The 18548-nt window shown below is 48.3% G+C and overlaps 1 protein-coding gene across 2 annotated transcripts in view; it reads right to left on the bottom strand.

Moving 5' to 3' along the window:
- Positions 1-18548, bottom strand: part of CELF3 (CUGBP Elav-like family member 3) — an 88040-nt gene that overhangs the window by 42805 nt on the left and 26687 nt on the right. For both annotated transcript variants that reach the window (XM_056852387.1, XM_056852388.1), the window contains exon 2: positions 12657-12739. In XM_056852387.1, coding sequence (XP_056708365.1) covers positions 12657-12739 — 83 coding nt within the window. The remainder of the gene's footprint in view (positions 1-12656; positions 12740-18548) is intronic.

Raw genomic sequence — 18548 nt, 5'->3', positions numbered from 1 at the left:
ACCAAAGAGGTGGGTTTGTAGGCAACCCAGTTATTGTTCCGGCCCCCAGCCGCGTTGGAAGGAAAGGTAGCAGGCCTCTTTTCAACCCCGGGCAAACCACCTGCTGCTTGTAGCCAACCCCTCCACCCCCTCCCTAGGCAAACAGCTGCCGGGAAACTGGAGAGACTAAACAAAGAGCACAATTTGTCAGATAAGGCGAGGAAGGCCAGGAATGGAGCCGCCTCCGCCACCAGGCTGCAAACAGATGACGAGAGAAACATCTGCTGATTGTCAACACCCGAGTTCGAGTTCCTGTCCAGGTCGAGGGCAGGTTTGCCGGAGCGACCGCTCCCGTCCACCTCTACCCGTGATCCTGCCTAGGGTTGCCAACCTCCAGATACTAGCTGGAGATCTCCTGCTATTACAACTGATCTCCAGCTGATAGAGATCAGTTCCCCTGGAGAAAATGGCTGCTTTGGCCATTGGACTCTATGGCATTGAAGTCCCTCCCCTCCCCAAACCCCACCCTCCTGAGAGCCAGCATGATGTTCTGGTTAAGAGTGGTGGAGTCTAATCTGGAGAGCCGGGTTCGATTCCACACTCCTCCACGTGAGCAGTGGGGTGGACTCTAATCCGGAGAACTGGGTTCAATTCCCCACATGAGCGACGGACTCTAATCTGAAGAACCAGGTTTGATTCCCCACTCCTCCACATGACCAGAACCAATGGGTTGAAATTAAAAGAGTTTCCGTCTAGGCATTTGGAAGAATTTTCTAACAGTTAGAGCGGTTCCTCAGTGGAACAGGCTTCCTTGAGAGGTGGTGAGCTCTCCTTCCCTGGAGGTTTTAAAGCAGAGGTTAGATGGCCATCTGTCAGCAATGCTGATTCTATGGCTTTAGGCAGATGATGAGAGGGAGGGCATCTTGGCCATCTTCTGGGCATGGAGTAGAGGTCACTGGGGGTGTAGCGGGGGAGGTAGCTGTGAATGTCCTGCACTGGGCAGGGAGTTGGACTAGATGACCTTGGCGGTCCCTTCCAACTCTATGATTCTATGGAAGGAGGACCTCTCCGACCTCTTCCTGAAACCCTGCACAACTAACATTTGAACACAGAGCCAGCTCTTCTGCAGCTACCCAAATCTGGTGGGGATGGGGAGGGAAACGCAGCCCTTTCCCCCAGTCCAGCATGAAACCAAGGAGAGCCCTTGAGGCGAAGGAACAATTCCCCTCGTCATAAGATGCAGGGGTGGGGGGTGGGTACCAGTTCAGTCCTTCATTACCGTTTGTCAACATTTCCATCACCTGGAACAAACAAGAGAAAATCGCTTCCATCAGGGGACGGGGAAACCTGGGGAAGTGTAGGATTACAGTGGTTTGGCACAAACAGCAGCTGCGAGGGAAGGGGGGGGAATAAGGTGGGGATCAAGAGCTTAATGCGATCCCAACGGTTTTTAACCCCCTCGCCCGTTTGTTCTAGTACGCCGCAGAATCACAGAATCATGGTATTAGAGAGTTGGAAGGGATCACAAGGGTCATCTAGTCCAACCCCCTGCACAATGCAGGAAATTCGCAACCGACTCCCCACACCTCCAGTGACCCCCTACTCCATGCCCAGAAGATGGGGGGTGGGTGGGACTGGATCCCTGTCCGAGCTGGCTTGGAGGAAAATTGCTTCCTGACCTCCAAGTGGTGATTGACATTTCTCTGGGCATGGAAGAAAATTATAGAAAAGGTTGTTTTCCTTTAGTTTGCTTCTGCTTTAAGTTTGCTCATCAGAATCTAGGCCAGAAAGTTCTTTCCTTTGTGTGGACCACTTAGGGATAGAAGAGATTTCCTTTCATGGATAGGAAGTCCTTCCTAAATCCCCTTTCTCTGTCCTCACCAGGTATCAATGGTCCATCACCTGGACTCATCAAAGGGATGGTCACTGGTTTACCTTCCCCACTTGCCCCCTGCGATTGGCCATTTAATCCAGTTTCCCATTGGTGGTTTACATTTCCTTCTGTCATTGGTCTGAAAAACAAAACAACCCCCCCCCCACTTTACAGCCTATCCCAATGAAGGATTTCAGTCTTCTGAAAACACATAAAATCTGGTTCCCTGGGGGGGTTAGAAAGAACAGCACAGCTGTGAGTGAGATGGTTGTGAGGAATGCTGGAGGACCCCTGGGGAGGAAGCCAACATGGCTAAACTCTCTTTGAAGTTGGAGAAAACATGGAAGAGGGCATGATCCAAGAAGGATTTCTACGCAAGCTTTGATCTCTGCTGCGCGGAGAAACATCTGGTACCAGACAGCAGAAATCTTTGGCAGAGTTCTCATTTTATCTTCCGGAGGGTCATTTTATAGGTCTTCAGCTTTCTGCCTTCTGAAATGCCATTTTGATTTGCCATTTACAATAAATAGCTTTTTTATTTTTAGGCCTCCAGACCTCTGTTTTCCTGCCTTTGTTTGAGGAAGGGACGTGGCTTAGTGGTAAAAAGCATCTGTTTGGCATGCGGGAGGTCCCAGGATCAATCCTTGGCGCCTCCAGTTAAAAAGGACCAGGCGGTAAGTGATGTGAAAGACTTCAGCCTGAGACCCTGGAGAGTGGCTGCCAGTCTGAGTAGACAATACTGACCTTGATGGGCCAAGGGTCTGATTCAGTATAAGACGGCTTCATGTGCGTTCCTAGAATCATAGAGTTGGAAGGGGCCATAGAGGCCATCTAGTCCAGCCCCCTGCTCAATACAGGATCAACCTAGAGCATCCCTGACAAGTGTTTGTCCAGCCTCTGCTTAAAGACAGCCAGTAAGGGGGGCTCCCCACCCCAGGTAGCCAATTTCACTGTCGAACAGGATGCAATTCAACAAGGATAAGTGCCGAGTTCTACATTTGGGTAACAGAAATGAGGGACATGCATACTGGATGGGGGATACACTTCTGGGTAGCAGTGTGTGTGAACAGGATCTTGGGGTATGAGCGGACGGTAAGCTAAATATGAGCAGCCAGTGTGATGCAGCAGCAAAAAGGGCTAATGCAAACTTCTGGTGTATCAACAGAGGCATAACATCCAAATCACAAGAATGTCCTAGTCCGGCTGTACACTGCATTGGTCAGGCCGCACCTGGAGCATTGTGTGCCGTTCTGGAGGCCTCATTCCAATGTGGGCGGAATGGAGCGGGTGCAAAGGAGAGCAACAAGGATGATCAGGGGCCTGGAGACCAAGCCCTAGGAGGAAAGGTTGGGGGACTTGGGAATGTCCAGTTTGGAGAAGAGGAGGATGAGGAGAGACAAGATTGCTGTCTGTAAGTATTTGAAGGGCTGTCACCTGAGCGTCACTCCCTGGCTCTGCTTCTCAGGTTGTGTGTCATTCACACATTCAGGTTGGGCCATTCACACTCTCTCAGCCTAACCTACCTCACAGGGTTGTTGTGAGGCTAAAATGAGGAAGGGAGAAATCGGAATGCAATCCCTAACCCCATGGAGGAAAATGGGATAACGCTGCAGCAAACAGATAGGAATCAGTCGCTATCGAGCTCTCAGCAAGGTCCTAGAGGCCACGACTCTGTTACATCCCTCTTTCCAAATGATAGTTGTTTGCATTAAAAAAAAAATGTCAAAAGAGCCTAAAGCAGTTCAACTAAGGACAGACTTTCAAGAACAGCAGGTGGAAATCTTGACAAAAAATGCTCACACTAGCAGATTGATACCAGGAGAGAATTGCAATTTGCCATCCGAAAACTAGAACCGAATAAAAAAAAATATTCAGCTTAAAGCATAATGTTCTCTAAAGCACAATGTTCTTCATCTGTAGGGTTGCCAGGTCCCTCTTCACCACCTTGAGGCAGAGCCTGAGGAGGGTGGGGTTTGGGGAGGGGAGGGACTTCAATGCCGTAGAGTTTGGGGAGGGGAGGGACTTCAGTCCCTTCTTAAAGCCTTCCAAGTTGGCAGCCATCACCACATCCTGGAGCAGGGAGTTCCACAATCTCTTGGACTAGAGCCTATTTACATAAGAACACAAGAAAGTCCATGCTGGATCAGAAGGAGGCCCATCAAGTCCAGCAGTCTGTTCACACCGTGGCCAACCAGGTGCCTCTAAGAAGCCCACAAGCAAGACGGCTGCAGCAGCATTGTCCTGCCTGTGTTCCAGTGCACCTAATATCATAGACATGCTCCTCTGATCCTGGAGATAATAGGGATGCATCGTGACTAGTAGCCATTTTGACTAGTAGCTATGGCTACTCCTCTCCTCCATGAACATGTCCACTCCCCACTTAAAGACTTCCAAGTTGGCAGCCATCACCACATCCTGGGGCAGGGAGTTCCACAGTTTAACTATGCATTGTGTGAAGAAATACTTCCTTTTATCAGTTTTGAATCTCTCAGCCTCCAGCTTTTGCAGATGACTCCACGTTCTAGTATTATGGGAGAGGGAGGAAAGCTTCTCCCTGTCCACTCTCTCCACACCATGCATAATTTTATAGACCTCTATCATGTCTTCCCTTAACTGCCTTCTTTCTAAGCTAAACTGCCCTAAGTGTTTCAACCGCTTCTCTCCTTTTTTGCTTTCCTGTTTCCAAATTGTAAAACATGGATGCCTTGAAACAAATTACGGTAAACAGCTTCTTGTGGGCATCACAAAGTTTTCTGCAAAATGCAGCCAGATCTAATAGTAGTAGTAGTAGTAGTAGCAGCAGCAGCAGCAGCAGCAGCAGCAGTACCATAGTAGTAATACTAATACTAATAATAAGCCACAAAGCAAATAAAGAGCCACGGATAGGAAAGGCAGGTGGCCCGAGGGAAAGAAAGGAAGCCTGTCTCCCCCCACCCCCCAGACAAAGAGAGAGGTCCCAACTGCAGACACACAGAAAACATCTGCTCCCTGCTACGCCCACGAGGGAGGCAGTGGGGAAACAAAGTCCTTGGGCTCCACTCCCCTCTGTAGATTATGCGGTTATGTGCTGGGGGAGATGAGAGAAAGTGGAAGGGGAGGGAGAAGAACAGACCCCTTTATGCGAGGAGACCCTCAGGGAGGGCCGGGCCGGGCCGGGAGGGGGACACACACTCTCTTGTGCTATTTAGCTCGCGGAAGGAAGGCAGCCCGGTGCAGCCTGATCTCATCAGATCTTGGAAGCTAAGCAGGGTCAGTCCTTGGATGGGAGACCACCAAGGAAGACTCCGCAGAAGAAGGCCGTGGCAAACCACCTCTGCTTCTCACTTGCCTTGAAAGCCCCTTGCTGAGCTAAGCAGGGTCTGTTCTTGGATGGGAGACCTAAGAACATATGAAAGGCCCTGCTGGATCAGACCCAGGTCCATCAAGTCCAGCAGTCTGTTCACACAGTGGCCAACCAGGTGCCTCTAGGAAGCCCACAAACAAGGCGGCTGCAGCAGCACCATCCTGCCTGTGCTCCACAGCATCTAAAACAATAGGCATGCTCCTCTGATCCTGGACAGAATACAGTAGATATGCATCATGTGTGTGTGTTAAGTGCCGTCAAGTCGCTTCCGACTCATGGCGACCCTATGAATGAAAGTCCTCCAAAATGTCCTATCTTTGACAGCCTTGCTCAGATCTTGCAAATTGAAGGCTGTGGCTTCCTTTATTGAGTCAATCCATCTCTTATGCATCATGACTAGTATTCATTTTGACTAGTAGCCATGGATAGCCCTCTGCTCCATGAACACGACCACTCCCCTCTTAAAGCCTTCCAAGTTGGCAGCCATCCCCACATCCTGGGGCAGGGAGTTCCACAATTTCAGTATGTGTTGTGTGAAGAAAGACTTCTTTTTATCTGTTTTGAATCTCTCCCCCTCCAGCTTCAGCAGGTGACCCCGCGTCCTGGTATGATGGGAGAGGGAGAACAGTTTCTCCCTGTCCACTCTCTCCATACCACCAAGGAAGGCTGTGCAGAGGAAGGCCATGTCAAACCACCTCTGCTTCTCACTCGCCTTGAAAGCCCCTTGCTGGGGTTGTCGTAAGACAGCCCTTTCGTACACATTTAGCCAGTTCCTTAGGAAGCTGCTATTACAACTGATCTCCAGCCGACAGAGATAAGTTCCCCTGGAGAAAATGGCTGTTTTGGCCATTGGGCTCTATGGCACTGAAGTCCCTCCCCTCCCCAAACCCCACCCTCCTCAGGCTGCACCCCAAAAACCTCCCGCCGGTGGTGAAGAGGGACCCGGCAACCCTACTTTAGCTAGTACCTGGAGGTTGGCAACCCTACAGAAGCGGCATGGTCCACAACTCCGTCTCTTCATTTGCAATGTGTCCCGAACGGCTTTAAGTGGCCTTTTGGCAGGTTACAAGCCGCCTCTCGACCTCGGTTCCGTACGTGTAAAATCAGACTAATAGACCCTAATGTCATAGGTGGAGAGAGATTTCCTTTGCCAGGAAACATCAAACCCAGAGACCTGAACAAGATAGGAGTGTGTGCATTAATTGGCTGCTTTGCTTCTTGGATTCCCCCCCATCCACCCCGGATAGACGCGGAGGAGAGGCAGGGAGCGCTTCCAACCAGGCCTCGCCTACACCTGCTCAAGCTTATTTAATTCCCTTTTAACCCTGTTTCTGTCCTAATTTTCCTCCAAGGAGTTCAGGCTGGCTGTTCCGATTTAGCTTTGACAGGGCAAGGGAGGGTTTCGTTTATTTTCTTTATTTACGGAATTCATTTATACCCCGCCTTGCTTGCCACCGGGGACCCAAAGCAGCTTATCATCATTCTCCTCTCCTCCGTTTTATCCTCACAACAACCCTGCGAGGTAGGTCTGGCGGAGAGAGTGTGACTGACCCAAGGTCACCCGGCGATAGGGTTGCCAAGTCCCTCTTCGCCACCGGTGGGAGGTTTTTGGGGCGGAGCCTGGGGAGGGCGGGGTTTGGGGAGGGGCGGGACTTCAATGCCATAGAGTCCCATGGCCAAAGCAGCCATTTTCTCCAGGTGAACTGATCTCTATCGGCTGGAGATCAGTTATAATAGCTGGAGATCGCCAGCTAGTACCTGGAGGTTGGGAAAAATCCAGACAGCACTCACAAATTATTATATAAAGGTATAGCTTTATCAACCGGACGTTTTGTCTAGATTCAAATGCACTAGTTCAGCTTGAGACCTATGATTTGTTCTGGTCCTGTTAGAGACTTTAATGAAATTTTGCTGTGCATCATTTTGATATATGTTGCTGATGAAGCCATGTGCGAAACGTGATTTGAATCTAGACAACAGGTCCGGTCACCTTCCCTTCGCGGCTCTCGCCTGGGACATCTGCTCCTTCAGCTGTCTATAAGTACAACAGAAGTCCATACTGGATTATAAACATTGACTTACCTGATCTTCAGGATATTTACTTACCTTGTGCCTTTGGACATTTATATTTGAACTTGACATCATATTGGACTTCTATTATTTATTTTGTATGTGTATCTTCGTTATCGTTGTATATATTTTGCACTTTTGCACCACTTCACACTTTGATAAAGCTATACCTTTATATAATAATTTGTGAGTGCTGTCTGGATTTTTCCCATTATCCATACAGCACTGAGCCTCTATTTTCTCCAGTACCTGGAGGTTGGCAACCCTACCCAGCGAACTTCCATGGCACGAATAAGGATTAGAACCTGGGTCTCTCTAGGGTTGCCAGCTTTGGGTTCAGAAATACCTGGAGATTTTGGGGATGGAAACTGAGGAGGGTAGGGTTGCCAAGTCCCTCTTCGCCACCTGCGGGAGGTTTTTGGGAGTGGAGCCTGAGGAGGGCGGGGTTTGGGGAGGGGAGGGACTCCAATGTCATAGAGTCCAAGTGCCCCATTTTCTCCAGGGGAACTGATCTCTATCAGCTGGAGATCAGTTGTAATAGCAGGAGATCTCCAGCTAGTAGCTGGAGATTGGCATCCCTACTGATACTGCTACAGCATAGCGACTCTGACTTTCACATCCATGCAGATTAGAAACTTGCTTTTTGGAAAACAAAACAGCGGTCAACGTTTGTCCCAGTTCTGTGACCGAGAAGTGAGATCTCCAAACCCTCTCTAAAGAGCTTATTGAGAAATAGCGGCAAGTTAATTTGTTCCATTTAGGGCAACATACAGGGTCAGAGGTGCGTGTTTTAATTCTCTCCCACGGAAACAGAAAAATACCCTGGGAGAGGGGTTTAATTTAGATGCTCCCCCCACGCCAGATATTCTTGTTTGCTATCTTATGGACTGATATGGTACAGGTTGAGAATCCCTTATCCGTAGGGTTGCCAACCTCCAGGTACTAGCTGGAGATCTCCTGCTATTACAACTGATCTCCAGCCGATAGAGATCAGATCTCCTGGAGAAAATGGCCACTTTGGCCATTTTCTCTATGGCATTGAAGCCCCTCCCCATTGACTCTATGGCATTGAAGCCCCTCCCCTTCCCCAACCCCGCCCTCCTCAGGCTCCACCCCAAAAACCTCCTGCCAGTGGCGAAGAGGGACCTGGCAACCCTACTTATCTGCAATGCTTGGAACCAGAGGTGTTCCGTGTTTTGGATCTTTCCGAATTTTGGAATATTTTGGAATATTTGCATAAAGCGATATCTTGGGGATGGGACCCAAGTCTAAACACAAAATTCATTTATTATAGCATCATTGCATCATATGGTTAAAGGATACTCAACCTGTACCTTCCAGGAAAAATTTTTTTATCACTTGCGCTTCCATTTCAGCAGAAGAACACTCAACTATTTCCTTTTTTTTTCAAAAGAGGCAGTAAATTTCAGCAAAACGCCTTCTTCCCATTGCATCAGCGGCTCGTGACATTTCATATACCGGTAATTTTACTCCCTTTTTATTATTTAAGACATAAGCAGGTTTTTTTAGACACAAGTTTTTAGAGGGCTGTGCATTTTTCACAAAGAATTAATAACGTCATGTCAATTCCCAGCTTTTCATAGAGGGGTCATTTAAAAAAAAAAAAGACTAAGGCTTTCCTTTGAACTATCCTGTATCTGGAGAGCGGGAAGGGAGGATATGAACCCAGTTCTCCCTTGTGACAATTTCCTGGTTTGGAGTTTCACCGCAAAACTGGCAGTGTGCAGGGCATTATTTGTAAGACCTCTAAGTGAGAAGATGCTTCTGGCATAACAATAGAAAGTCAAAGCACTCGACCCCGAGAACAATAACATCTGTTCCCACCTACAGCAGTTTTCCAAATATGTAACAATACAGGAATTGCTTTTCTAGCCAACAGTGTGTGTGGCTGGCCCAAGATAATCCAGAAACTTTCCGTGGCCAGCAGAGATTCGAACTTGGGTCTCCCAGATCCCAGTCCAACGCTCTAAACACTAAGAACACGAAGAACATAAGAAAAGCCACGCTGGATCAGTAGGGTTGCCAGCCTCCAGGTACTACCTGGAGATCTCCTGCTATTGCAACGCATCTCCCGCCGATAAAGATCAGTTCCCCTGCAGAAAACAGCTGCTTTGGCAACTGGACTCTACGGCATTTAAGTCCCTCCCCTCCCCAAACCCCGCCCTCCTCAGGCTCCACCCTAAAAATCGCTTGCCGGTGACGAAGAGGGACCTGGCAACCCTATAGATCAGACCTAGGCCGATCAAGTCCCGCAGTCTGTTCACACAGTGGTCAACCAACACTATACCACGCTGGCTCGATAATGTACATTACTTGACATTTACTGTTCCAAATCAAACCAGTTTCCCCCCCAACTTTGTCTCAAATATTCTTATTTTACTTTAATAGGCTTGCCAGGCCCCGCAGCTCCACCGGTGGGAGCTTCGCGGGGCCGTGGCTTTAGCCAGAACTGACGGGGACACTCTAGCGATCCCGGCCAAAACTCTATGGTTTCCATAGAGTTTGAGCTGAGGGTGCTAGAGCATCCACGTCACTTTTGGGTTAAACTGGAAGGGGCGTGTGCGCTGCGTCTGCCCGCGTGCGTGCCTGAAGTGCCCGCCGGATGGGCGGAAGTTTACCCGCCACCACCGGGCAATTGGCAACCCTATACTTTAATGATTCTCCTCAAATGACAAAGAGGTCTTAAGCAGGTCCCCACTAAAGCACAATGGCCAAAATATTTAATATATTCCCCTTATCCTTTAAAACAGACAGCCAATATATATAAATTTTGCAATCTTTACCATTGTTATTTTACATAATTTCGGGAATGGTGAGTGCCTTCTTTCCATTATCAAATGGCTCAACCGGTCTCTGTCTACCAACCTCAAATAACAGACAACAAAATAACAAATGTCTTATTGCACCTATACTGCCTGACTCACATATTCTTATTTTACTTTTATATAACACATGAATGTAGTTATCAATGTCTTAGGCTGTCCTTGTTTATCCTGATCGATGAAGGGTGTGTGTGGACTATTAACAGGAAGCAAAGAACATTTTTTCCACCATGAAGTTAGTAATTCCACGGTTATCGTATACAATAGTCATTGTCAATTATTCCCTACACTACTAATCTGGTATCACGCAAAAGGGCATTTCTTTAAGACTTCCAAAGATTTTTAAAAGTTGCTACTGAGGAACGAAAAACTCAGTGGGGTTCTGAGAGAGAGAGACCAGCCCAAGATAACCCAGCCAGCTTCATGGTAAAGCTGGAGGGCTGAATTCGAGTTTCACTCCACTACCCTGGCTCCCAAATTAAAGGGTAAAGGTAGTCCCCTGTGCCAGCCCTGGGACATTACTGACCCATGGGGTGACGTCACATCCCGACATTTACTAGGCAGACATTGGGCGAAAACGCATGGTCGCTTTATCCTCCTTTAATCCCTGTTTTAGCCAGGATCGAACGCACATTAGGCGAAACACATGTGTTCAATCCTGGCTGAATCCTGGCTGAAACAGGGATTGAAGGAGGATAAAGCGACCATGCGTTTTCGCCCTATGTCTACGGGGTGGTTTGCCATTGCCTTCCCTGGTTGTCTATACTTTACCCCCAGCAAGTTGGGGACTCATTTTACCGACCTTGGAAGGATGGAAGGCTGAGTCGACCTTGAGCCGGCTACCTGAACACACATGAAGCTTCCTTCTACTGAATCAGACCCTCCGTCCATCAAAGGCAGTATTGTCTACTCAGACCAGCAGCGGCTCTCCAGGGTCTCAGGCAGGGGTCTTTCGCATCATCTACTTGCCTGGTCCCTTTAACTGGAGATGCCGGGGACTGAACCTGGGACCTCCTGCATGCCAAGCAGATGCTCTACCACTGAGTCACAGCCCCTCCTGAAACTGACTTATGTCAGGATTGAACTCAGGTTGCAAGCAGAGCTTTTGACTGCAGTACTGCAGTTTATGGCTCTGCGCCACGGGGCTCCCAAATTAGAGGGATCAAATTCCCATGGAACGATATTGCACCTTGTTCCACGTTTTCAATAAATAACTACTGTCTGAACCATCGGTGACCACTGCAGGGCATCTGAGAACACCCTTTTTTATTCCAGACCTTTGCCGCTCTGGCCATCAGGGGAGAGATGCCGCTTCCTGGGAACGATTCACCTTTGGCAGGAGAGCCGTAAACATGGGCGGCTTGGCCAGATGGGCCCTCCTGTCCGCCCCAAGAGAAGCGGCCATCTGTTCCCCCTACAAGTGCACAAGCCCGGAGAGGGCGGAAGAGAAAGGTGCCGCCTCGCAGATATTTTTTTCCAGCAGAAGGTAAAGAGAGGAAAGCAATGAAATTAGAGTTGCCAACTCTGGGCTGGGAAATTCCAAGAGATTTGGGGGCGGAGCCTGGAGAAGGGGTGGGGGAGGGGAGAACCTCAGGGGGTCTTAATGCCATAGAGCCCACCCTCCAAAGCAACCATATTTTTGGGGGCCTGGAGATTTATTTATTTACTTAATTCATTGATACTCCGCCTTTTCTCCCCAATGGGGACCCAAAGGGGCTTCCGTCATTTCTACTCTCCTCTGTTTAATCCTCACAACGACCCTGTGAGGTAGTAGAAGAAGAAGAGTTGGTTTTTATATGCCCATTTTCTCTACCTTTTAAGGAGAATCAAACCGGCTTACAATCTCCTTCCCTTCATCTCCCCACAACAGGCACCCTGTGAGGTAGGTGGGGCTGAGAGAGTGTGACTGGCCCAAGGTCACCCAGCTGGCTTCATCTGGAGGAGTGGGGAAACCAATCCAGTTCTCCAGATTAGAGCCCGCCGTTTATGTGGAGGAGCGGGGAATCAAACACGGTTCTCCAGATTAGAGTCCACCGACCCTAACCACTACACTATGCTGGCTCTCTCGGGAAACCCTGGCTACATCGGCTGCCTCGGGATGACCCAAAGCGGCTTACATCATTCTCTTCTCCATTTTATCCTCACAACAACCCTGTGAGGTAGAAGAAGAGGAGTTGGTTTTTATACCCCGCTTTTGTCTACCTTAAAGAGTCTCAAAACGGCTTACAGCTGCCTTTCCCCACACACGCACAACAGATACCTTAAGGGAGGCAGGTGGGGCTGAGAGAGTTTGGAGAGAACGGTGACTGGCCCAAGGTCACCCAGCTGGCTTCATGTGGAGGAGTGGGGAATCGAACCCGGTTCTCTAGATGAGAGTCTGCCACTGCTAACCACTGCACCATACTCTCTCAGGTGAGGCTGAGAGAGAGTGATGGTGTTGCAATCCCAGGAGAGCCCCACCTGGAAGCTGGCAACCCCAGAGGAAACGAAGAAGTCAAAAACCTGCGGGGGGAGAGGAACGGCACCCCTCCCCTTGTGGTGGACTTACCCCTGGCAGCGTTTTCTGCTCGTGAAGTGCACTTTGGGCCTTGAGGGCAGATTCGCGGGCGCAGTAGGTCAAGAAGGCGCATCCTGGAAGAGAAGAGGCAACCAGGGGTGAAAATCATCGGGACCACGATTGCAATTTAAGCTGGTTTGAGCGGGTGCAGAAAGAGACAACCCCTGCCCAAACATCAAAACTGCTTGCTGGGAACCAGTGAACTTGTTGCAAGATGTTGTAAAGAATTTTGCTGCCATATTTTGTATCCCTATGGGGAACCAACCAATTATCCTGATGTGAGATGTTGTAAAAATTTTATGCTGGGGTAACCTCTCGTCAATTTGCTCCGCCCCCAGTCTAGCTTAGTTAGGAAATTTTATTCTCCGGGCTGACGCCTGGTTTTTTAGCATTGTTAATCTAGTATTGTTTTTATGCCTTTTATGTTCCTCTATGTCTTTTATCCCTTCCCTGTTCCCCTATCCCTCCCTCCTTTTTTGGTCCAAGACTGCGGTCATAGACCTAATAAAATAAAATTGAAATTGAATTTTATGCTGGAAAAACAGTACAAGAACTTTTGTTGAATTGATTAGAAGTGGAACTGAAGAAGAATTCGAAACGGCCGTATCCCCTTCTGCTTTCTCTGATGGTACCAACTGGACCTTCTCCTCTGTTTTCCCTGTTATGGACTTAAGTGGAATTCTACATTTGACACTTTAGGATCCATATCCAGGATTAAATAGTATTTTTCCCCCTTTTGTATATAATTGTTTGGGATAGCAACCATCGTCTGTATATATTTGATGTTGTGTTATTGTAGCACTCAATATATTTTGCACTTTGCTATATTAATTCGCTCCTGTGCTAAGTACCTAGAGGGTGGCAACCCAAGTTGGTCGGTAGTAGAACAGTTAGATTCGAGACCAGAAGGACCTTTGAGACCTGACAAAAAACAAAAGGGGGAAGGAAAGACCCAACCTAAAACCAAAGCTGGGGACTCAATTTTGTATGGACAGATCATCAAGACCAACTCCTAGGGAACAGCAAGAAGAAAAACAACAATATTTGCATAGACTTATTTGCAAAGACTCAATTTTGTATGGAAATTGCATCAAGACCAACTTCTAGAGAACAGCAAGAAGAAAAACAACAATAGTTGCAGAGCTACTTAAGACTGGTAGATCCAAGATTTAAAGTTACTGAAGGGGCTGAGGGGGAAACCTACGGTCTTCCATTACTGCAAGAAGTCCGGCTTGAACTACCAGCTTTACCAAGTTCTCAGAACCCTGCGGGGCTGATACCACTACCAAGAACATTAACAGAAGGAAAGGAGCGGCCGTTTTCTCCAGGTGAACTGACCTCTACTGCCTGGAGATCAGTTGTAATAGCAGGAGACCTCCTGCTACTACCTGGAGGTTGGGGGGAGAAAAACGGCACCTCTGTACTAATACCGAGAGGTTAGGAAAACAGTACAGGATAATATATATAAACAAAGTGCAAGTTTTATGAGCTACTACGGTTGGCAACCCTATGTGACTTGGATATCTCCATTCCCACTCGTGTCCAGTGGCAGAGCGAGTCTAAAAATATTGGTTGCCAGGAGACAAAGGGGGCCCACCCACCACTATAAGGCTATCATTTAATTTTTATAAGAAATAAATAGAATTTTCAAAAAATACATAAGTGGGAAAGAGTTACAATTGCTTTTTGTGTGAAATAAATGTATATTTTTGGTAATTACAGTGCACATATATTGTACATATTACTGGCAGTATACAGTAGATACTAAATGTAAATACAGATTGTTATAACTGAATTTTTAAATTTTTTATTTTAAATAAACGGTGGATATTTTTTAAATAGTTTGCTTGTACTGAACATTTTACACATTAACAGGTAGTTCAAAAGCATATTTCGTGCAACCGTTTGAATCCACTGCATGATTGTGCGAATCGGTCAATAACTGCTTCTGCGTCCAATTCATCTAACAATCCCTTTTCAATGGATAGCAACGTGTATGATTCCAAGTTCTCCCCAGACAGTGAATGTCTTAGCCTTGTCTTTATGATCTTTAGCTTTGAAAATGTCCTCTCACATTGGACTTGAGTAACTGATAGTGTGCAGAAGACTTTCTAAAGTTCATAAAGATTATCATACGCCGTGTCATATTGTCCAATGTTTAAGGGGGCCCACTTGCCATCGGGCAAGCTGACACAACGCTCGAGTCTGCCAAAAGGGAGCTTGGACTCACGGAAGTTCATACCCCAAAGCTCTCGTTGGTACGACTGGACTCAAATCGTACTGGAGGGGACACACAGACAGGCAACAGCCAGATAGTTAGGGTTGCCAACCTCCAGGTACTAGCTGGAGATCTCCTGCTATTACAACTGACCTCCAGCCAATAGAGATCAGTTCCCCTGGAGAAAATGGCTGCGTTGGCAATTGGACTCTATGGCATTGAAGTCCCTCCCCTTTCCAAACCCCGCCTTCCTCAGGCTCTGACCCCAAAACCTCCCGCCAGTGTTGACGAGGGACCCCAGCATCTCCAGTTAAAGGGACCAGGCAAGTAGGTGATGGGAAAGAGCCCTGCCTGAGACCCTGGAGAGCTGCTGCTGGTCTGAGTAGACAATACTGACTTTGATGGACCGAGGGTCTGATTCAACATAAGGCAGCTTCATGTGTTCAAATGCGTTCAGGTAAAGAATATGAACAAAACAAGGGTTCTAAGCTATGTTTGAGGGGAGGGAGGCTGGTAAAATATATCAAACATCCAACATTATTGCTGGAAACAATGACAGTTTCTCCTTCCTATGGCTGACTAAACTGAGGCTTTGTATTTTGGTCACATTATGAGGAGACACTAGAAAAGACAGTCATGTTAGGAAAAGTGGAGGGCAGCAGGAAAAGAGGAAGACCCAACAAGAGATGGACAGACTCAATCAAGGAAGCCACAGCCCTCAGTTTGCAAGATCTGAGCAAGGCTGTCAAAGATAAGACATTTTGGAGGACGTTGATTCATAGGGTCGCCATGAGTCGGAAGCGACTTGATGGCACTTAACACACACATGGCTGACATAAAGACAATGAGATGTTGTAATGGGGGGAGATGTGGTAATGGCTTTATCCGGTCTGCTTCCCTCTCTAAACCTCTGAGCGATCTGCTTTCTGTTTCTCTCCTCTAGTCTCTTATGCCCAACTGTTTCAAACTGAGGGGAGGGGGGAATTATACATCAATGAAATGTCATTTTAACAAATTGTTGATATAGGACCTTCCCTCTAATGTCTAATTGGCACCCCTGTCCAGTTTGCCTCATACAAGCATAACACATACAAAACATAAGAACATCAGAAAAGCCTTGCTGGATCAGACCAAGGCCCATCAAGTCCAGCAGTCTGTTCACACAGTGGCCAACCAGGTGCCTCCAGGAAGCCCACAAGCAAGGCGACTACAGCAGCATTTATCCTGCCTGTGCTCCACAGCACCTAAGACAATAGGCATGCTCCTCTGAACCTGGAGAGAATAGGGATGCATCATGACTAGTATTCATTTTGACTATGAATAGCCCTCTGCTCCATGAACACGTCCACTCCCCTCTTCAAGCCTTCCAAGTTGGCAGCCATCACCACATCCTGGGGCAGGGAGTTCCACAAGTTGGGTGAAGAAATACTTCCTTTTATCTGTTTCGAATCTCTTGCCCTCCAGCTTCAGCAGGTGACCCCGTGTTCTGGTATTATGAGGGAGGGAGAAAAGCTTCTCCCTGTCCCCTCTCTCCATACCATGCATAATTTTATAGACCTTTATCATGTCTCCCCTTAACCGCCTTCTTTCCAAGCTGAACAGCTCTAAGCATTTTAACCTCACAAGGCAGTTGCTCTAGCCCCCTGCTCAATTTGCTTGCTCTTTTTCTGCACCTTCTCAAGCCCTGCGATATCCTTTTTCACGTGTGGGGACCAGAACTGAGCACACTATTCCAAGTGGGGTCTCACCATAATTTGTACATGGGCAGTATGATAGCAGCAGTTGCCACTTTCCAGGTGGGGGCTGGAGATCTCCCAAAATTACAATGGCTCTTCAGATGACAGAGGTCAGTTCCCCCTAGGCCATTTATGTGTGAGAGATCCCCCTCTCTGAGTTTGCTTCTCCAAATCAGTTGCTCAGACGTTGATACAGAAACAATCGATTTATTGAAGCCTTCAGGAGATGAGACAGGCACAGGTAGAAAGTTGCAAGTGAGGGGCTATACGGGTTTACAGAATATATTGACTCCAGGGCACTGGGGCACTGGGGTTCACACTTATTGTTATGGGAAGTTACAAGCTTGGCATAATACAAAACATCAGACAGATCCCAGGAAGTCTGGGCGGCTATCACACTTCCAAGGCCGCATCGGCCTGAGGGAGTACTGGCAGGAAGAACAGCGGGGGGGGGGGGGGGGAAGATACATGGGCCATCAGGCCTGGCGCCTGAGACCAGAAGGTGTGAACTGCTTTTACGAGTTCACTGATAACACAGCAGGTGATGGAAAGCAGAGACACAAAGACAGAGACCCTCACATTCTGCCCCCCTTAAGGCCCCCCCCCGGGGTCCCCGAGAGGACGAGGCTTATCGGGATAAGCAAGGTGGAATTCCCGGACTAAGCGAGGAGCCGCCATGTGGGGTGCGGCCACCCATTCGTCATGAGCGGAGCCAAGGTTTTTCCAGCGAACAAAGTAAAACAGTTTCCCTTTCTTCCATTTGGAGTCTAAAACCTTGGATATTTCCAAATGGGTGTCCCCTCCTACTACGGTAGGAATCTCGTGTGCGGGAGGGGGGTGGAACTGGGGGGCTGCCACATAGGGTTTGAGGAGGCTTATATGAAAGACTGGATGGACTCCTTTCAGAGTTTTTGGGAGGTCCAGTTCCACAGTAACCTCGTTGATTACTCTGGTAATGGGGAAAGGTCCCACATAACGGTCGCTCAGTTTTTTGCAGGGGCGAAGAGAGCGGAGGTTTTTGGTGGACAGATAGACTTGCTCCCCCACCTTGAGTTCCCATCCCGGAGACCGGTGTTTGTCTGCTTGTTCCTTGTACTTGCTTTTTGCCCTTTCCAGATTTTTGAGCAACCATGGCCAGGTGGATTTAACCACCTGAATCCACTCCTGAAGGTCAGGGGTAGACTGGAGCTCTGGCGAGACGGGGGCAGAACCGAAAGGGCCGAAATCCGTCCCGTATATAACTTGGAAGGGACTAAAGCCGGTAGAGGAATGAGGCGCATTGTTATACGCATATTCGGCAAATGGCAGCAGGTCGACCCAGTCGTCCTGGTGGAAATTTACATAGCAACGCAAATAACATTCTACCACCGCATTTACTCGTTCTGTTTGACCATCCGTTTGGGGGTGATAGGCGGAAGAAAGGCCCTGCTCTTCCACTCCCATTAACTTTAGGAAGGCCCGCCAGAATTTGGCAACAAACTGGACCCCCCGGTCGGAGAGGACCTTCCTCGGGATCGAGTGTAGCCTGAGGACGTGTGTGATGAACAGTTTAGCTAAGCCCTGGGCTGAAGGAAGGCCTGCACATGGAACGAAGTGAACCTGTTTGGAAAAGAGGTCTGTGATAACCCAAAGAACCGTTTTTCCCCGACTCGGAGGTAGGTCGGTGATAAAATCCATGGCGATGACTTCCCAGGGACGGGAGGGGCTCTCAAGCGGTTTGAGAAGCCCTGGGGGTTTTCCCATCCGTTTCTTGGCTGTGGCGCAGGTGGGGCAGCTGCGCACATACAACTCTACATCAGATCTCATACCGGGCCACCAGAATTGTCTTCGAACCAGGTGAAGCGTTTTTATGAAACCAAAATGACCCGCTAGCCTGGCACCATGTACAAGTCCCAATACTTCCTTGCGAAGAGAGGAGGGGACGTACAG

The sequence above is a fragment of the Euleptes europaea genome, chromosome 7 (assembly GCF_029931775.1).
Source record: "Euleptes europaea isolate rEulEur1 chromosome 7, rEulEur1.hap1, whole genome shotgun sequence".
NCBI lineage: Eukaryota > Metazoa > Chordata > Lepidosauria > Squamata > Sphaerodactylidae > Euleptes > Euleptes europaea.
The sequence above is the reverse complement of the archived record's forward strand: the minus strand, read 5'-3'. Positions and strand labels throughout refer to the sequence as shown.